The 22670-nt window shown below is 39.4% G+C and overlaps 1 protein-coding gene across 1 annotated transcript in view; it reads right to left on the reverse strand.

Annotated features, from left to right (window-relative positions):
• Positions 1 to 22670, reverse strand: part of LOC126175006 (nucleoprotein TPR-like) — a 361682-nt gene that overhangs the window by 37888 nt on the left and 301124 nt on the right. The window contains exons 22-23 of the mRNA XM_049921492.1: positions 21576 to 21771; positions 12366 to 12529 (exon numbers count right to left, since the gene is read on the reverse strand). Of these exons, the coding sequence (XP_049777449.1) occupies positions 12366 to 12529; positions 21576 to 21771 (360 nt within the window). The remainder of the gene's footprint in view (positions 1 to 12365; positions 12530 to 21575; positions 21772 to 22670) is intronic.

Consider the following 22670-nt stretch of genomic DNA (forward strand, 5'->3'; position numbering starts at 1 on the left):
ATTTTATAGGAGTATACCTAACGTAAAAACACACAGTGATTTCTTAAAAACAAGTACAGAAAAGTTTAACATCAAAAACAGCCCTTCTACATTTCCAAAAAACGTCTATTAAATGTCAAAATGTTAATCCTTTGCAATGGGACGTTACGCTCTCTCTCGTCATACTCAATGACTTGACCAACTTAATGACTGACATTATCAGCATAAATTCTTAACAGGCATTTACAAAATGTAATAAAAAAAACTTAAAAAAATAATCTCCCCTATGATGTACCAGACCTGTAACACTGCTCTTTGTCATGTGAGCAACTGATTTCAAATTTCAATAATGAAAAAGTGAGCGATTATGGTAACTTTAATGACTAAACAGGCATATGCCACACATAAATAGCAAACAGGGCTCTAAAATAAAACTAGCAACGTAGTATATTACTACAGATATGCTGACAATACTGTTTTCTTAATCAAAGGAGAGAGTACTGAAATTGGTGAAGGCATTTTTCAATTTTGCTGTCAATATACTGCTTAGATTACCATTTTCAGAAGCTGATTTCAAAATTGATTGTACTACGTGAGTGGTTTGAGAAGTTCTTGGAATCACCACAAGAGATCATCACTAGCTCAACGAATTGTCTACATGATATTCACTGGACTGTTGCCTGTAATCACATGCCACGTCAGTGCTCTTGGAAGAGAGCTGTGGCGGTGACATGGCTCTGTTGTTGTTGTTGTTGTTGTTTTTGTTGTTGTTCCCACAAAGTGATTTGCAAAGATGGAAAAAAAATCGTGATTCGAGCAGTGATTCAGTACTTCGTAAACAAAGGTATGAAAGCATAGGACATTCATGCTGATTTCCAGAATACACTGGAGGACTCTGCTCCTTCATATTCAACTGTTGCCAAGTGGGCAAATGAATTTAAATTTGGTCGGGAGAGCTTAGATGGTGATCTGCGCAGTGGCTGGGCAAGATGTGTCACTACTCCAGAAATCATTGCAAAAGTGCACAAAATGGTCATGAAGGTTTGCCGATTGAAAAAGCATGAAATTGCTCACGCTTGCCAGATGTCATCTGAAAGGGCATATCACATTTTAACTGAAGAATTAGAAATGAAAAAATTATCTGCAAGATAGATGCCGTAACTCTTGACGCTGGATCAAAAACACATGAGAATGGACATATTGGAACAATGTTTGGCCCGTTTTAGGAAAACGAACAAAATTTTTTGCGCTGGTTTGTGACCACAGATGAAACTTGGGTGCACTACTATACCCAGAGACGAAACAACAGTAAAAGCAGTGGAAACATGCTGATTCTCCGCCAACAAAGAAAGCAAAGACAATTCCTTTGGCGGGAAAGGTAATGGAATCACTGTTCTGGGATGCAAAGTGGATTCTGTTTGTAGATTATCTCCCCACTGGCCAAACAATTACTGGAGAATACTATACTAATCTCCTGGACAAATTGCAACAAAAGATACACAAAAAAAGGCCAGGTTTAGCAAGGAAGAAAGTCATCTTCCATCAAGCCAATGCGCACCTGCACACGTGTGCCATTGGCATGGCAAAATTACACGAACTTAGGTATGAATTATTGCCACACCTGCCTTATTCACCTGATATGGCTCCGTCAGACTTCCATCTCTTCCCAAAACTGAACATTTTTCTTGGTGGATGAAGATTCACTTCAAATGAAGAACTGATAGCCAAAGTTGACAACTATTTTGCAGGCCTCGAGGAAACTCATTTTTGAGATGGGGTCAAGGTACTGGAACATCGCTGAATCAAGTGCATTAATCTATAAGCAGACTACATTGAAATTTAAAAAGTTTCAGTGAGGTAAGTACTTTTTTCCTATTCCGTTCCGAGAACTTTTCAAACCACCCCCACATATTGTACATAGCAAGAGTGAATAACTACACTGATGATTTTGTGAGAAACATTAATAGTAAAAAGATAAAGACTCACGCTCAGGAGTGTGTGCAGTTACAGATAGTATTGGATGAAAAAATTAGTTACTTTACTTTACTATGTGATTTTTAGTACTAGAAAGCTATGATTTTCCAAAAATTTGGTGTGGCCATCTAATTTTTAACTGGCGACAGGTTCCATAAATTGTTAATAAATAGTATGTATAAATTTAATGTTTTTCAAGAGTCAGGGTTTTACAGGCCAAAGTGTGCTTATTGTAATGCTATTTATGTGGGGCAGACAGGGAGAAAACTCGAAGTGAGATATTGTGAGCATGTTGCGCTGGATTAATTTATATTGCTGACAGATCCAACTATGCAGCAGATTTAACTGATACCGGCCATGATCCTCCTAACTTGACACCACAGCTTTAATTGTTATGTAGGGGAGAAAAGGGCAGATATCCCTATCTCCTTGAGGAGATGGAGATTTTCTGCAATTTGAAATCTCGTAGTTGCATGTTGTTTAATAAGCAGACAGTTATGGACACTGCCTATTTTTGGGAGGACTGAGATAACAGCCTAGTGCATTGGCAAGAAGGCTGTCACAAGGCCAGCAATGATACAGAAGATTAGCCAGCATGAAGCTTTTATGCAGTGCAACAAGCTGATTCACAATTTGAGTGTAAACTTGGTGCACATTTAGGCAAGCCTCTTCTTCAGCAATTTTTTGATATGAGGTTTTTAACAGGTTTTCTAACAGCAAATGATGGATATTAGTTTCAGTTTTGAGTGCTATTTGCTATGTCTATTTGGCATATGCCTGTTTATTCATTGAAGTTAACACAGTCGCCCACTTTGTTGTTACTGAAATTTAACATCAGTTGCTCATATGAAAAATAGCAGCATTACAGGTGTGGTACACCATCCAGCAGATTATTGTGTTTTTGTTAATGTCTTTTTGTTACTCTTTGTAAATGTCTGTTAAGAATTTATGCTGATAATGTCAGTCATCAGGTTGGTCAAGTCTTCGTGCGCGTAGCGTCCCATTGTAAAGGATTAATGTTTTTACATTTAATCGACATTTTTGGAAATGCAGAAGGCCTGTTTTTGATGTTAAACTTTTCTGTATTTGTTTTTAAGAAATTACTATGTGCTTTTACCTTAGGTATATTCCTATAAAATTTTATCTTGTACTTTACATCACAGGGTGTAACTTTATTGTATTTTTATTATGCCTGGACTGCCTCTTTTAAAGTTTTGCTATGACTTCTGATGGTAAAAAACCATCATGTGATATGTGAAATTAAAAGGTTATTTTTATGTCTGCTTTGATTTTTCTATAAATGTTTTTTGTTGTATTTTATGTCTGCTTGTTGTACAATTTGGAATATATACAGCACTAAGATATTTATTTTTACAATACTGAGCTTAGCTAGTTGGCTATATAAGCTACAAGTGCACTGTACACTGGGAGCAACTGCTACTGTTACAAGATACTCTCTTCTGTAAATTTAAAAATTATTGTATGCAGTAAAAGTAAAAATATACGTTGGAAGTAATCATCACAGTACATTTTACACCTCATAGAAAATATTGTGGTGTTGTGATATGGGCCTACAAGGTTTGAATAACTTGGTATGTACAAGAATCTGTATTTTTGTATATATCTTTCTGTTTCCATATTTTTTGGTGGTGGTTATAAATAGGGCCACAATTGTGTTACGATCATCATGTCTGATGGTTCTTACATATTTTTATGCACTGAAGATGGTCACACAGTAACTGATATCGATATGCAATAAAGAATTTCAATATTTACTGATGCTGTCATTTATCCAAAATATATTGACAGTAATACAGTCATGGTACACATGGTTGCTAATGGAATTACACTTATTTCTACTTCATGTCTTGTCCTTGTGAATTGCACAGTTCATGTTAAATTAATGCTTGTTTTGTTGAACACAAATATCATAAGGAAGTAATCGCATCGACATGGAAGTGTAAGAATCCTTAGTTTCCACAACAGGGTTCTGCAAGATGTTCAGTTATCAACTTAACACAATATTCTAACTGCCTGATATGTTTCGCCCCACAAGGTTACACCACAGACAGTACAGCATGAAGTATGCTTGCAGTTATGTCTGGAGGTCAACACAATGAGAGACATTGGTTAGTGCAACACAGACAGAACTGAGCTTCTTGTTTAATTTTTTCAAATGTGTTACTACCTCAGTTTATCGCCGGACAGTGAATCCAGGAGCTTCATACATGGAGTTTTACTGAATGTATGTCCACTCATCTCTACTACTGGTACCTGCAAGTCACTTTTATTTCTTTGTAACTGCATAACATGAGTCTGTTCAGTTATTTTCCTAGCAGGGTCTGGAATAAAAATGAATGTGTTTGGGTCCTCCATCAGTATAGTCATGCAATCAGGAAACACCACTGTTTTAAGCAAATAATTTATGCAGCTCAAGGACAGGAGCGGACCAAGCGCCAAACCTCACAATACATCATATTTAATGATTCCCCACTCTGAAATTATTCTAATCCCTTTGGTATCATGTATTAATATGACCACTGTAAAAACATGACTCCATCCATGTAAGTGGAGAGCCTATAACACCACAGTTTTAGTTCCCCTGGAAGAATTTTATGACCAACACAATCCAAGGTACTGGCAAAGTCGGAACAGGGTACTTTTTCTTGTTTTGCTCTACCAGATCTGAGTCTGATAGATCAAATATCACTCTCTCTGTAGAGAAGCCATTATGAAAGCCACGAAGAGCTGTTATTACAAGATTTTTCTCAACAGGTGGTCCAATATTATGCTGCAAGTTGTTTTTTGCTGAATATTGGAAGGAAGGAGGTGCCTCTATAATAAGAGGTCACTTGCTTACATGAGTCGCACAACCACATACTTAAATCTTTCAGGAAAATATACCTGATTACAAATGTAATTGTTTTTTGTCTTATATTATCTACGTTTAGTGGAAGTGGACACTGTACAATAATAAAATAGTATATCATTTGCAAGAGTCCCAAACAGTGATTGATAGTATCTTCAGATGCAGCACTTTGCAACGGTAACACAAGCTCACAGATTAAATATTACTCTTACTGTTAGTAAATTTTTAAATGATAAAACAACCGCAGAGCTACTGACACTTGCAAATGGATTGGTGCTTTCAAAACCTAAGGACCTGAGTGCATCTTATCTTAGGTGATATGTATCTTACCACTAATTCACATTCATCGTGATGCTTTAGTTCTGTCAGTCTGCTGCATTGCAGAAATGAGGAGGAGGAGGAGGAGGAGGAGGAGGAGGAGGAGGCAGTAGCAGTCTAATGTATGCAAATATACAATAACGAATAAATTTCACAAGTTTAAAGAGACAGGTTTTATAATGTAAATGAGAAACAAAGGTGGTTCAGAAAATAAGGTAAAATGGTTTATTGAGGAAATCTAAGAGATACACAAAGTTACAAGGCACATAGTCACCACTGCTATCTAAGCATATGTTCCTCTGGCAAACCAATCCATCAAAACAGGCATAAAAGAAATTGGAGCTCTGCTTTAGGAACTACTTAATAACAGTCTCCTGAATGTTTTGGCTTTAAAATGGCAAGCAGCCGGATGCTTCAAATCTGGGCAGTATGGAGACAGTTCCAATACATTCCATCTCCTCCTCCATTGCACAGTAACCGAGAGCATTCACAGTCTGCCCATGGGTGAAGTAATCAAACAGCAGAACACCCTGCTTGTCTCAAAGGATGGTGGCCATAACTTTCTTTGCAGATATTGTTGTTCTGGATGTGTTACAGGGAGAGGTGAGTGGACAGGTGGCTGTTCCTTCAGCAGGGTCAGCAGGCACACGTGGGCAGGGATTTGCTAATTATCAGGAACTCCAAAGTATGTTGCATTATGGAGCCCCTTAGGAAGACAGCATTCAGGATTGGAAAGAAAGCAAATGCACACTCGGTATGTCTGCCATGGGATCTCATCCAAGTTGTTAAGGTGGCCTTGCCTGTGGCTATCGAGCACGCAGGGTGCAGTCGTCTGCAAGTTGTGGCTCACATTGGCTCCAAAGACACCTGCCCCGTGGGTTCTGTGGTCATCCTCAGTTCAGACAGATGGCAGGAGTAGGTGGTGAAGGCTGCTGGCCTCACATGCAGGTTGCACATAAGGCTCGCAATTAGCAGCATTGTTCCTAGAATTGATTGGGGTCCTTTGGTTTGGAGCCAATTGGAACGTCTCAACCAAGGGCTTGAATCTTGTGACAGTCTCGGCTGCAGATTTCTGGACCTGCGTAATCACGTGGGGAATTGTAGGACTCCCCTTCATGTGTCAAGGGTGTACTAAACAAAGAAAGCAGCTACATGGGAAGCAGAGAACTTGTGGAGTGCACGTATTTTTTTTTTTTTTTTTGTAAAGGCAAGACTTTAGTTTGAGATAATGTGATGAACATTAGCCAGTCAACACACAGATAGAGAAACCACGCCGTTTTCAGAGCAAAGAAGCTTCGACTGTACAAATTTTATCAGTAATTTTTCAAGTAATTTCTAACAACATTCTTGAATTTACTGCCCTCCACACAAGTTCCTGTGCTCAAATTATTTTTAGGACTAAGAGATGGATGAAACCTGAAGCAGACAGTTCCAATATACTTGGTAAGTCATGGAATGTATGTCAGAAAGGCAGACTAGATGCCACAGGAGGAGTGTTCATTGCAGTTGACAAAAATATTGCCTTTATTGATGTTGAAACTGAATGTAATAGTGAAGGGATTACAAATAACAGGTCTAGGTGAAACCAAGTTAACTCTTAGATGTTTTTAATAGCTACCCAATTCCGAAGTGACTATATCCTTCCACTGTGGTGTCCAGGGATTCATTGGAGTGGATCCATACAGAAAGTCTTCTAAAGTACTTTGGAACATACTTCTGAACAATGTCTTGAGCAGCTAGTTCAGCAGCCCACACACAATGGAAATATCTTAGACACTGTAGTTACGAACTGGCCGGACCTTATCGATGTCATCAGTAGAGTGAGGGGGATTACTGATCACGATGTAATCATAGCGACTTTTATTACAAAAATTAACAAGTCAGTCAAGAAGGTTATGAGAGCTTTTCTGCCAGAAACAGCAGATAAGCAGTTGTTAGCATCTCACTTAGACAATAAATTGGCATCATTTAGTTTCACTATGATAGTCATCCCCCCATGAACCATGGACCTTGCCGTTGGTGGGGAGGCTTGCGTGCCTCAGCGATACAGATGGCCGCACCATAGGTGCAACCAAAATGGAAGGATATCTGTTGAGAGGCCAGAAAAATGTGTGGTTCCTGAAGAGGGGCAGCAGCCTTTTCAGTAGTTGCAGGGGCAATAGTCTGGATGATTGACTGATCTGGCCTTGTAACAATAACCAAAACGGCCTTACTGTGCTGGTACTGCGAACAGCTGAAAGCGAGGGGAAACTACAGCTGTAATTGTTCCTGAGGTCATGCAGCTTTACTGTATGATTAAATGATGATGGCGTCCTCTTGGGTAAAATATTCCGGAGGTAAAATAGTCCCCCATTCGGAGCTCCGGGCGGGGACTACTCAAGAGGATGTCGTTATCAGGGAAAGAAAACTGGCGTTCTACGGATCGGAGCGTGGAATGTCAGATCCCTTAATCGGGCCGGTAGGTTAGAAAATTTAAAAAGGGAAATGGATAGGTTAAAGTTAGATATAGTGGAAATTAGTGAAGTTCGGTAGCAGGAGGAACAAGACTTCTGGTCAGGTGACTACAGGGTTATAAACACAAAGTCAAATAGGGGTAATGTAGGAGTAGGTTTAATAATGAATAGGAAAATAGGAATGCGGGTAAGCTACTACAAACAGCATAGTGAACGCATTATTGTGGCCAAGATAGATACGAAGCCCACACCTACTACAGTAGTACAAGTTTATATGCCAACTAGCTCTGCAGATGACGAAGAAATTGAAGAAATGTATGATGAGATGAACGAAATTATTCAGGTAGTGAAGGGAGACGAAAATTTAATAGTCATGGGTGACTGGAATTCGAGTGTAGGAAAAGGGAGAGAAGGAAACGTAGTAGGTGAATATGGATTGGGGCTAAGAAATGAAAGAGGAAGCCGCCTGGTAGAATTTTGCACAGAGCACAACTTAATCATAGCTAACACTTGGTTTAAGAATCATGATAGAAGGTTGTATACATGGAAGAACCCTGGAGACACTAAAAGGTATCAGATAGATTATATAATGGTAAGACAGAGATTTAGGAACCAGGTTTTAAATTATAAGACATTTCCAGGGGCAGATGTGGACTCTGACCACAATCTATTGGTTATGACCTGTAGATTAAAACTGAAGAAACTGCAAAAAGGTGGGAATTTAAGGAGATGGGACCTGGATAAACTGAAAGAACCAGAGGTTGTACAGAGTTTCAGGGAGAGCATAAGGGAACAATTGACAGGAATGGGGGAAAGAAATACAGTAGAAGAAGAATGGGTAGCTTTGAGGGATGAAGTAGTGAAGGCAGCAGAGGATCAAGTAGGTAAAAAGACGAGGGCTAGTAGAAATCCTTGGGTAACAGAAGAAATATTGAATTTAATTGATGAAAGGAGAAAATATAAAAATGCAGTAAATGAAGCAGGCAAAAAGGAATACAAACGTCTCAACAATGAGATCGACAGGAAGTGCAAAATGGCTAAGCAGGGATGGCTAGAGGACAAAGGTAAGGATGTAGAGGTGTATCTCACTAGGGGTGCGATAGATACAGCCTACAGGAAAATTAAAGAGACCTTTGGAGATAAGAGAACCACTTGTATGAACATCAAGAGCTCAGATGGAAACCCAGATCTATGCAAAGAAGGGAAAGCAGAAAGGTGGAAGGAGTATATAGAGGGTCTATACAAGGGTGATGCACTTGAGGACAATATTATGGAAATGGAAGAGGATGTAGATGAAGATGAAGATGAAATGGGAGATACGATACTGCGTGAAGAGTTTGACAGAGCACTGAAAGACCTGAGTCGAAACAAGGCCCCCGGAGTAGACAACATTCCATTGGAACTACTGACGGCCTTGGGAGAGCCAGTCCTGACAAAACTCTACCATCTGGTGAGCAAGATGTATGAAACAGGCGAAATACCCTCAGACTTCAAGAAGAATATAATAATTCCAATCCCGAAGAAAGCAGGTGTTGACAGATGTGAAAATTACCGACCAATCAGTTTAATAAGCCACAGCGGCAAAATACTAACACGAATTCTTTACAGACGAATGGAAAAACTAGTAGAAGCCGACCTCGGGGAAGATCAGTTTGGATTCCGTAGAAATACCGGAACACGTGAGGCAATACTGACCTTACGACTTATCTTAGAAGAAAGATTAAGCAAAGGCAAACCTACGTTTCTAGCATTTGTAGACTCGGAGAAAGCTTTTGACAATGTTGACTGGAATACTCTCTTTCAAATTCTAAAGGTGGCAGGGGTAAAATACAGGGAGCGAAAGGCTATTTACAATTTGTACAGAAACCAGATGGCAGTTATAAGAGTCGAGGGACATGAATGGGAAGCAGTGGTTGGGAAGGGAGTAAGACAGGGTTGTAGCCTCTCCCCGATGTTGTTCAATCTGTATATTGAGCAAGCAGTAAAGGAAACAAAAGAAAAATTCAGAGTAGGTATTAAAATCCATGGAGAAGAAGTTGACATTGTAATTCTGTTAGAGACAGCAAAGGACTTGGAAGAGCAGTTGAACGGAATGGATGGTGTCTTGAAAGGAGGATATAAGATGAACATTAACAAAAACAAAACGAGGATAATGGAATGTAGTCGAATTAAGTCGGGTGATGTTGAGGGTATTAGATTAGGAAATGACACACTTAAAGTAGTAAAGGAGTTCTGCTACTTGGGGAGCAAAATAACTGATGATGGTCGAAGTAGAGAGGATATTAAATGTAGACTGCCAATGGCAAGGAAAGCGTTTCTGAAGAAGAGAAATTTGTTAACATCGAGTATAGATTTAAGTGTCAGGAAGTCATTTCTGAAAGTATTTGTATGGAGTGTAGCCATGTATGGAAGTGAAACATGGACGGTAAATAGTTTGGACAAGAAGAGAATAGAAGCTTTCGAAATGTGGTGCTACAGAAGAATGCTGAAGATCAGATGGGTAGATCACATAACTAATGAGGAAGTATTGAATAGGATTGGGGAGAAGATAAGTTTGTGGCACAACTTGACCAGAAGAAGGGATCGGTTGGTAGGACATGTTCTGAGGCATCAAGGGATCACCAGTTTAGTATTGGAGGGCAGCGTGGAGGGTAAAAATCGTAGGGGGAGACCAAGAGATGAATACACTAAGCAGATTCAGAAGGATGTAGGTTGCAGTAGGTACTGGGAGATGAAGAAGCTTGCACAGGATAGAGTAGCATGGAGAGCTGCATCAAACCAGTCTCAGGACTGAAGACCACAACAACAACAACAACAACAACAACAACAACAACATGATAGTCATAGAGGCGCCCCACAGCATACTTTTAACAAAGGTACAAGCATGTGGAATAGGTTCTCAGATATGTGAATAGTTCAAAGACTTCTTACATAATAGAACCCAGTATCTTATTCTTGATGGAAGTGTTCAACAGATACAATGGTATTTTCAGGAGTGCTTCAGGGAAGAGTGACAGAACCACTATCATTTTCTATGGACATAAATGATCTGGCGTACAGGGTGGTTAGCAATATGCGGTTGTTTGAGATGATGCTATGGTGTATAGGAAGGTGTCGAAGTTCAGTGGCTGTAGGAGAAAACAACATGACTTAGACAAAATTTCTAATTGGTGTGATAAATGGCAGCTAGCTCTGAGTATTGAAGAATGTAAGTTAATGCAGACAGGTAGGAAAAACAATCCTGTCATGTTCAGATATGGCATTAATAGTGTCCTGATTGACACAGTCACATCATTTAAAGGTCTGGGTGTAAAGTTGCAAAGCAATATGAAATGGAACAAGCATGTGAGGATTGTGATAGGGAAGGCAAATGGTGGAGTTCAGTTTATTGAGAGGGGTACCTTCTGGCCACGCACCATATGGTGGATTGTGGAGTATGTATATGAAATCTAGAGACTAATGGTGTATCCATGGAACTGATGCTTTCTTCATCTCAGCTGTCACATGAAGCACCAATGTTTTGTTCCCTGTGACATTAAAGTGAAGGAAAAAACACCCTCCACCTGATACTGCTTTAAGTGTTGAAGTACAACCTCAATGGCTCAGTTTTACTTTCATCTAAGAGGTGCCAGGGTACCCAGCGAGAACATCCTGCAGCGTGCATGGTCCCCATTACACTGCCATTGGACGTGTTCAGTTCATCTGCTATCTGTCTCACACACAAATACGACGATCATACTGAATGTACCCTTTGACATGGTACACATTGTCACTTCAGGTGTACAAACTTCGTCGCCCTGTCCTTTGATCGTCCAACACACCCATTCTGCCATTAAGAAATTCCTGGAAATGAAACCACACAATTTTCATGACATTATACTTGCTCCATGAACTTCCACTGCTTGGTGATGTATTGCAGTTAGGAACATTTTCCTTATACACTAAAACCATTATTATTCCTCAATCTTCATTTACAGACTATGTACCTGTCAACATCTCCATCTTAAAACTGTACTTGGAAGTGCCATAGCACAGCAACCTTCAACTATCATTGATCTTTAAAAGCTTTTATTGTCTCTTTTATCTAGACATGTAAGTTAATGTCCATGGAGTATTCACGTGGCATCATTTGAAGAATGAGGTTCCATGACGAAGTCAGTACCTTACGACCTAGCCACAAGTAAGCACAGTCACTGCAAGAAGCAGCAACAAACAAGACATCTGCATAGACAGGACCTCAATAGAGTGCCAGAAGCAGCAACAAACAAGACATCTGCATAGACAGGACCAAATAGAGTGCCAATCAGGCCACTCTGCAATCATCGCCAAAAGCAAAAGCATTGTGTGACTGCAGAGCCAGTAATGCAAGAGTTTTATTAGACAGAGTTATGTAGTGAAGTTTATAGTCGATTGCACTCTGAGAGAAGGAACTATTATTCTGTAACATATCATGTGATACATTAGTGTGAGGAAAGTTAAGTATTTCATCCTGTTCAAGCTATAATAATAACATGACTGAGTATTTTGTGTGTGTGTGTGTGTGTGTGTGTGTGTGTGTTTTGCAGTATTCACTCAGCCTCCTCCAGAAGTAAATCTAATTCACCACCGCAGTGGCAATGGAGTTTTTTGCATGGCACAACAATTTATACAACATAAGAGGTTGAGACAATATGGAGAACAAACTAGGAAAAAAGAATTAAAACAGAGTACAAAAATAAATTAAAAGAAAGGAATGACATATTGTTGCAACATTTCCTACACACTGCACATACCTGTTCTTCTTGGTGATGCTGCTCATGTGGCTGCTGTTGCTCCTCATGTTGACGAGTGTCTTCATATTCATAACTCTGAGAAGTACCCTGTTTAAATTGATCTACTTCATGTGCTCCACGCACACCCTCTTCAACATGTGAAACGTGGATTTTGTAGCCACAATCTTATTGAAACAGAAAAAGAAAATGTCAATGCAGCACTGTTTAATTAGTACTAATATTGTACCTTTTGTACCATGGGTACTACTACTACTACTACTACTACTGCTACTACTACGACGGTGACCGCCACCACCACTACTTTGTAAGTATGTCCAAAGCAAGTACAGATGGAAGATGTTTTTATACAAAGTGTTTAAAAATGTGTTCCATATTCTTAATGGAGGTAGTACTGGCTAGAACTAGAAAATCTTATACATTTATGTCCAGAAACAAATACTTCAAAGAAATATAGACCATTCTGTCCTATGTTTGCCATCTGGCTCTTGATACTACAGCATGCAGCCAATGTTGTTATCACTAAATCTTAAATGTACCTGAGCCTTCAGCCAAAAACTTATGAAGCTGAGTGAATACATCTTGCTGCCCCCAGATTTGATGACGCACATGGGACAAACACTCCCATGAACTGGGCAGGTTGTCGACGGGTAGGAATACACCAACGCCTTTACATCCACCTACCGTTCCATTCCGCAAGCCACCTTATTGTACACGATGGAGGGTACCTCGTGTACAATTGTCACTTCCTCCCTTTCCTGTTACAGTAGTGAGTTGCGTGCAGGAAAAACGGTTGTCGTTAAGAATCCACTTCAGTTTGCATCTCAGAAATTTTACCTCCATGGTCTTTTCCCAAAATTTACGATAGGAGGAAGCAATATACTGATTTGCTCTTCTGGGAAAGTACGCTCATGGAACTTTAACATTAAATCACACCTTGATGCACAATGCATTCCTTGTGATTTCTACAATTGGTGTTGGATGAGTACATTCATTACACTATTGCACTTAACCTGTGATTACACAAGCTGCTTAACTTTGGATCTTATTTGTTTCCTCTGTCAGTTCTTTCTAGTATGATTGTCAAACTGAGAGCAATATGCAAGTATCAGTCAAACGAGGGTTTCAAAACCTGCCTCCTTCGGGTGGACTGTGCTTCCTGAGGATTCTTATAATGAATCTCAGTTTCACAGCTGCCTCTCCTGCAATTCATTTTATGTGATCATTCCACCTTAAATCTGTATGCATACTATCAGGCATTGCCTCTGGTACTTGTTCAAAAATCATGCAATCAGCCATTACTTGGTTTCACTGCCTATTCACAGGCAGTAAGTTACTTTTTTTATGTTGAGAGTCAACTGCCAATCACTGTGTTGAATGTCAATCCTCTGCACAGCTTCCTTTATTTCGCTAAAATTTTATACCATTTCTATTTCTTTGCACACAACAATATCACCCACGAACAGCTTCAATGTGCTCCTGAAGGTCACTTAGTCATGTAGGATATGTTGCAGGGAGAGTTCCAATCTGTACAATTCATAACAGCTGGTGCTGTTGGGAAGAATCCAAATGGAAGCAACCAACACCACCTTTCTGGAAATGTGCAGGTGAGGATTCTCCATGCAAAGTATTCTTCATTTCTGTGCACTCCCTGGCCTCAACCTTCATTAGTCCCTGTCCTTCACCTGCCTGTAACCTTCTCCCTAACCCACTCCAACATTATATATGCCTGCTATACCCCTGGTGCACCTGCATAGTCCTTTCCCCTTCTGTGCTTCCTTCCACTCCTGGGGACAGGGTAGTGGGCTTGGCTTCTAAGTGCAGCAACGGGAGCTGTGTAAAAGAGACCATCGTAATAAAAATAGAAGATTATGAGCAGAAGATCCGGGACCTATTAGATCCAACAATGTACCGAAAACTAAGCGCAGATCCAACACAGCGTATCACATGGAATATGAGCCAGATAACCAACAGTTAATCAAGGCATCTTCTCTGCCAGTGGACATACAGAGGAACCTGCACAACACAGAAGCCCTACCATCTCAGCTAAGTGGATTACCTAAGATCCATAAGAATAACATTCCACTACGAGTGATTGAGAGCGCTCCTGGCTCATCGACGTGTCAACTGGCGCAAAAACTTTCCTCTGTGCTCCTGCCGCACGCTGGGAAGACCGACACATACATAGAGGACACACAACATTTCATTGAGAAGCTGAAGAAACTAAAACTTGCACCAAATGATATCCTGGTTGGTTTGATGTTGTTTCTTTTTTTACGAAACTACCACTCAGTGACTTTCTGGAGCACATTGGTTCCATTTTCCCCACAAGAAATCACAAAGCTCTTTCATGCATGTCTCACCACGAGCTATTTCACATGGAATGGCAACTTTTACGAACAGTTGGAAGGTGTCATCATGGGTAGTTCACATAGTGCAGTAATGGACAACTTCTTCATGGAACATTTCGAAGCACAGGCACTGGACTTGGCACTGTGTAAACATAAGGTGTGTACATATATGTTGATGATACCTTTGTCGGGTGAAGCCATGGTGATTAACAGCTCAGTGACTTCCTAAGACATTTGAACAACCTCCATGCCAACAAAAAATTTAGCATGGAAGAGGAAAAGACAAAACCCTACTATTTCTAGATGTGCTGGTCACAAGGGATAGTGAAACCCTGGGACACAGCGTGTATCGAAAACCTACACACACGGACCGATACCTCTACAAACTATCAAATCACCACCCAAACCAGAAAAGAGGCATGATTAATACTTTCATAAAGCAAGGAAGATGAGTATGTGAGCTACAGCACCTCAGACATGACATACAACACTTGGAAACTGTTCTGAGGAGCAATGGGTATTCCACAAGTTACATTAGAAGTATAACAGAGCCAAACACTCAGTAAAGTGACAAATCAGAAAAAGAGATGTCAGGTACAGCCTTTCTGCCATACACTCCCAGAGTGATGCACAGAATTGGCCATATACTGCTCAAACACAGCATCAAGACTATTTACGTATCAACAAAGAAGATCAAAGAGTGTCTCAGACAGGCAAAGGAGAAAAGGGACCCACTTGCAATGTCAGGAATATACCGCATAGCATGAACATATGGAAAAGTTCATGTTGGAATGACTAGACAATCAATCACACCAGGATCATAGAAAATAAATGACATTGCAGGTTGGAGCAGGTAGAGAAATCAGCTGTGGCAGAGCACGCATTGTGCTAGACTGACCACATAATAAAATTCGCCAACACGGAAGTTCTGGCTGTAGAGAAGAGCTATCACACCCACTTGTTCAGAGACACTATAGAAATACACAAACACGAGAACAGCTTCAACAAGAAAGAAGAAAGCCCTCAGACATGGCGCACACTTACATATAGTCTGCAGCTGCAAGCTCATCTCCAGTCCACCACCAGCAATGGGGGTTGAAACTTGGACAATGTCAACCACTCATGCTGGCGAAATGTCAGAAAAATCATCAAACAAACGTCGGCCAAAGAACCCAAGACGGAAGCCAACAAGCAGTTTGTTTTGAAGGAGAATCAAACACTCCTTGAATTAAGGAATTCATCACACATTCTCTCACGTAGCCTAATTAATCTTGTGTAAAAGGAAATTAAATTTCAAAATAAAATTTCTAAAAGTACCATTATCCCGTGATGTGTTAACAATGTAAACAGTAGTGACATTGCACTCATTGAAAGCAGTTTGTTGTTACGAATTACTGCATGGTATTTGTCTCAAAGCCTTCGACACGTTTTGCTGTTGAGAGACACTCGTGTGTGTGCACTGTGTTTTGTTGTAAATGGCACATTTTCTTCGCAACTGAAGTTTTATTTTGGTGTTATCCACTCGTTTATGTATGATATATCACTGCAATACTATTTTACAGTAGTGGCTAAAGTGAAATTCTTTCTTAGACTATTACTTTTGACAAGTCAAAATTATAAAAATTTTATGAAAAACTAATATAATGAAGAATTCCTGTGTTTTTCAGGGTGAGTATACACACTGATCACCACTAACATCATCTCCGATCCCTATCCTGCTATCCTTCCTCCTCCCTGTCCCTCAACTTTTCTGTACCACCGTTACCCATTCCAGCAAATATCACTGCTCACCTCAAACACATTCTTAATGCCTGGAAACAACACTGGCCAAGTATGTGAGAAATGCCTGAGTGAACATGTGCAAGTTTCTACATCTGATGAACAATTATGTCTGACAGATGAAGAATATTTAGCAGTCTTTTTGAGTGTGTCTGTCTCTATGTGGTGAGCAACAGTCTATCCTTTTCATATTGTTGTTACTGCATCACAGATTTTCAATTGTTTGAATATGCTGAAAGTGATATGGATAAAGAAATGCTTATGCAAAACTGTTAATGCAAAAGTATGGTTTATGCCTTAACCATCTCCAATTCTTCACACACTTCTTTCAGAATCATTCTGTACAACAATCGGTTCTCACTATACAAAATACGAAAACTGTAAGAGCTACTGTGATCCTTTTGCCCTGATGTGAATGATCTCATATCTGTAAGTCACTGGAACAACTTACTGAATATGGAATACAGCATATATGACAAGAGTGTGATAGCAGAAGATCAGGATGCTACTTCCCATGTAGAGTGGTAAGACTACAATGCACTGTTTACGTCATTCACACATTACGGAATTGCTAATCTTATTCCGATGCTAGCGAAAGCTCAAAGTGATACATACAAAATGGCTAATAGGAGGCAGCTGTAAGTGCTACACCTGGAAACAGAATGACAGTTTGAGGGTGAAATAGAGAGACAAACAAAGCCAATAACAGTAAACAATTAATATCAACATGAAGTCAGCCTACACCATTCAGTACTGACCACTGCTGACTCTCATAAAACAGCCCATATCTGAACAAGTTTTTGTTTCCAAGGATATGTTTGTAGGGCTTTTGCTTGACCAGTACTATCTCCACAAGAATTTGGGACACATTTTTTAAGTGGATTGTATATTGTGTGTTGATATTTTGTAAATCAGAGTTAACATGAAATCGAATCCGATTATTAGGCATAAACAGTATTTAAAAGTAACTCTTAAATGGAACAATTATAATGTTAAGAGAGATATTTGTAAGTAGTTACCTTATAAACCACAAACAACATTCTTGTTGCTTGTGTTTCATGATATAGTATTCATTGGGTTTAGCTGCTTGTCCCAGAAGATTACTTTGTAGAACAGCAGGGAGTAAATGTATTCAAAGTACTGTTGATTTGTTTCTTGGGGTCAGTGCAAGTAGAGAGACTTACATGGTGTAATTTATTATTAACTAACCTGCTACAGTAAAGAGATACGAGACAGAAGAGGCATTGTCTTGTATAAGGAATATGTACATGCCAGTGTGCAGCAGCACTTGCATTAATGGGTTGGAGCTATAGGAACATATTTCCCTCAAAGGCTCAAACTCTCATACTCCTCGGTGAAAATCACATACTGATTTGACCAGCAAAGACACTGAGAAAACTAATGCCAGAGCAGTACAACAGGTCAGATGGAAATTGCTGATGCAATTCCTGTGCATAATGTGCCATCCCTGTAGGTGGTATGTGACGGCCTCACCCGACCACCTTCAGAAATGAACAAAGACTACCAACTTATTCTGTTCAACATTTGTTAAATAAGCAAGTCCAAATCAGATCAGTATGTGTTCCTATCCTGAATAATGGAACACTGGCAGTTCACAGCAGAGAACTGCCAAACCTGGGACACAGGAGAACAGCAGTAATTAATTTACAATGAGACTATGAACACAAGAAGAGTTGTGGTAATGGCAAGCGAGAAGCTTCATAGCTCTCTGTCAGATGTTCATTGTTTTCTGGCTACTTAATATCAGTACGCAGCACACAATAGCTGCCATTTGCACATCTTTTCCACATATGTACCCAAGGCAGGCTGTCATGAGGAAATTAAAGATAAATTTTGGCTAGAACTGCAGGATGGCACTAAAACACATCACTGTAACAGGGTGTAATGTACTCTTCTGTACACTCTCAAGGGTCTGCTGGTGGTGTCAATGATGGGTATAATCACCACGTCAATCATGGACTAGGAGGACAACTAAATGGAAACATCTCAATTTTTTTAAGAAACACATCTCTCACCTTCCACATACACAAGTAGATGCTATAAAAGCCATACTGATAACATTTTACTATGGAGAGCAGATTTTGCAATAGCCATTATTGCAAAAGCCATACAATCACAATGCAGCAACATGAACTGCTAGATACACACTTGAAAATCAGAAGCTACAAGGGAAAAGAGGGCACGGCACAATGAGCCATTCAAAAATTAAATGGTGGCAACTTTGACAGAATGAAACATTTAATTATAGAGTTAAATTTCATCAATAAATTCTCTTATGGCTGATCAGTGTCTTGTACCTCAGTTGCTGCTACAGTGAAGTCTACAATCGGTATTACAATACCTTGCCACATCAAAGTAAACAAACTAACATGGGAAAACCAAGCACAATGTTCATGTGAAGAAGGTGACACATAAGCAGTTAAAAGGTTAGAAAATTAGAAAATTATAAAAGGTGAAGTAGGAAGTTGCATAAGGCAAAGCACAACACTTGCAGCTATTTATAATCAGTTACAAACAATGAAGTAAGGTTCAGTGGCTAAGTGCCTAAATACAAATTGAGTGGGGTTCCCATATACATGTTAGGAAGATGATTCAGATTTAACATTCCACTGATAACAGGGTTCAATCTTCAATCGATCCTTGGATTCCCTGCCTTACTTGCTCATATGGTACATCCTCTAGGGCTGTGGAGTTTCAGAGAAACTTCCTGAATGACCGAAGATGTAACACAAAGGCAGCAACAGCCAAATGATATGCCCAGCAGGATTATCACAAAGCTTCCTTTTGGCAGTGGATGTGTGTAATGGAGATCTGATTTGTCACCTCAACTCTTTAGTCTTATCATGGACACCTTCACAAGGAATCTACAGAGGAAAGTCCCATGGACACCATTGTACGCCGATGACATCATGTTTGCTACTAAACCAAATACTTGAAAATCATGCATATTAAACCAACTGGCTTCAAACTAGAGAAAGAAGAAAGTTTTCAATAGTTGGGATCCCATATGAAAAGTACGAAAAAAGATTGGGGGTTAAATACTCTATTGATATTATGGTCATAAGAGATGGAGCAAACATTTCGATTCATAAAATACAGGAGAGGAAACTGGCTGTGCTCTTTCGAAGGAACCATACTGGCATTCAAGTGATTTAATGAAATCATGGCTATGCCGTCTCACTTCGCCATATGCAAAGTGATGGTGGCACAAATGACAATGGACAAGCCAAAGTTAGTGCAGCACATGTGCATTATTTCAGTTACAGGAGTTCTCATTGAGAGCAAATTCACTCCAGTTAGGTTTGAAATATATATGACAGTTTTCCACTGTGTATGGAACAGAGTGACAGCCAACATTAAAAACTCTTGAGTACTCTCCCTCTGTCATGGAAATGCAGACTTAGATACCAGCAGTGACGCAGTGACTTTAACAAACTGCAAAGAAACAGTGCCATGAGACATAAGATCACAAAATGTAGCCAACATATCAAAATCATTTTTAAAGTTGGAAACAGAACTTATCCCACTGCAATATGAAGTAAATATAATGAAATAGTTGAGGCATGCTGATGTGTGCCATAGTCAAAGCTGCCCCTTGTAGTGTAATACATCACTTTGGTAAAATGATGTGCTGTGTGGCACACGGAGCTGATGGATGATGATCGCCACAACCAAAATTTTATTTAAGTAACGAGTTAGTATAGTATACTGTTTGAAAGTTTGTTTTCTTTATGTGCATGTATTCTGGATGGTTGGACACAGCATATATGCAAGCTGGGACAACAACAGCACTACTACATTGTGTGGTACCTGCTGTTTGGGAGGTTTATCCCATGTTGTCGGGTCCTGCCTTGGAGATATGGTGTGCCCTATGGAAGAAGAACTGCCATGACAATCACAATGACACCATAAGAACAGCTGAAGCTGCTTTGGATGTTGTTTTTCTGCTAGGTGTCATCTGAGTGAAAATGAACATCCATTACTATCGCACGAAATTGTAACTGATACAGTTTATTTGTCAGAAAAAGATTGTATGACGTGTTCCATTATTGTAACTAATTGGTAAACATACTGATATAAATGAAGAAGGCCTGTACATCATTTCTTGGAAGACTGCGATTTATGACAGACCTCTTCAGCTTCCAGTGCAGAAGAAGCTCCAGGAGGAGACAGAATCCACGAAGACATACACGGTTATTCTGACTTGGGAGTTTAAACATAAGAGGTCAGAATTATTAATTAATGGTAACCAGAAATTCATAAAACATCACATAACATACAGACTGGGAAGAACACCTCACCCACAAGCTGTGCTAAATTCATTTTTGTGTTTCACTTTCCTTTTTCGTAGTCAGTTTATCATCCAAATTACATCCACAACATAAATTTGCATTCCAGTAACAGTGCAATCTAACAAGATTAAACAAAAGGGATTTGCTTGTGTGACACATTAGCACAAGGACAAAACACTGGGCTGTTAACAGAACAATCACGAATTCAAATACATGGCCAAATCTTTTTTTTTAGCTTATTTGTTATTTTACTCTAAGAAAATTATGTTCTTGCTCTTTCATCAATTTAACAGTTACTTAAGCTAAGTGTTTCGTTATTTTGTTTGTACAGGAATGAACATAAGAAACTGAGAATTTATAGAAACAAGTATGTCTTCGTTGTAATTGCTGATTGATATACTAAAATGAAATGTAGATTTGTATTGGCTGAAAGCTACAGAACTGGAATATGTGAGAAAGAAACATGACAATATAGAAAATTCCCTAGGCATGCAGATAACTATAATTAATGGAATTTAATATGATGCATTTCTGTTACTAAATTAAATGCGTTGTGGAACAGCTGAAACTTTCAGAGCAAATACAATGGCAGACTAATTCTGCCAAAGGAAGAGAAGCAGCACGCATAATAGCCATAAGTTAGTGCAGATCTCAACTACTAAACAAAATAAATTACCTAAAACCACAGTGTTATTGTATTAGATTCTAATAAAAAATCATAAGACTGTAATTTCATGGAGTACAAAAGTGATCATAAATAATATATTTACTTAAGGTTTGTCTCAGGCGCTTCCTTAAATCAGCAATTGTTTCATTTTTCAGTCTTTTTGTGCGCCTGAGGAACTCATTTTCTCGAAGAAGGGACAATTTCTCCATGATGATCTGTTTATTCACTCTATTTTGCTTTTTTTTCATCATAGTGACCCTTTTTTGAAGCATTCGTACTTTCTCCTTCTCTGTTTCAAGCTGGAAAGGTATATAATAAATGAAGACATATGGCACGAATATTCACAATGAAGACTAATATTTCTAGCAAACCTTTATATGGAACACACACACACACACACACACACACACACACACACACACACACACACACACACACACACACACACATTAGTCTTTTACCAGTGTCTTCATCCATGTATGGCACATACACTGACAGAAAAAAATCACAACACCAAGAAATAATTACAGTACAGTAATGAAATTTCTAGAATACGTTTGTCTAGGTAACATATTTAAGTAATTAACACTGCAAGATCACAGGTCAATATAAGCAGCAGATAAGCCATTGAAAATGTGAAATGCTGATACAATAATAACCATTGTAACAGCCCGAATGTCAAATGCAACCATGCAAATGTGCATGCATTGTGTTGTACAGGTGCTGGATGTCAGTTTGCAGGATGGAGTTCCATGCCTGTTATGCTTGGTTGGTCAATACAGGAACAGTTAATGTTGATTGTGCATGACACTGATGTTGTCATTCGATGATGTCCCACACGTGCTCAACTGGAGACGGATCTTGTAATTGAGCACACCAAAGCAACATGTCAACACTTTAGAGACTGTAGAGCATGTTGGGCACAACAGCGGGTTGTGGACGAGCATTATCCTGCTGGAAAACAAAACACACCCTAGAATGCTGTTCCTGAATGGCACCACAACAGGTCAAACCACCAGACTGATGTACAAATTTGCAGTCAGGGTGCATGGGATAACTAACAGAGCACTCCTGCTGTCATACAAAATAGTACCCCAGGCCATGACTCCAGGTGTAGGTTCAGTGGGTCTAGCATGTAGACAGGTTGGTTGCAGACCCTTAACTGGCCTCCTCTTAACACACATCCATCACTGGTACC

This window comes from Schistocerca cancellata, chromosome 3 (assembly GCF_023864275.1).
Source record: "Schistocerca cancellata isolate TAMUIC-IGC-003103 chromosome 3, iqSchCanc2.1, whole genome shotgun sequence".
Classification (NCBI taxonomy): Eukaryota; Metazoa; Arthropoda; class Insecta; order Orthoptera; family Acrididae; genus Schistocerca; species Schistocerca cancellata.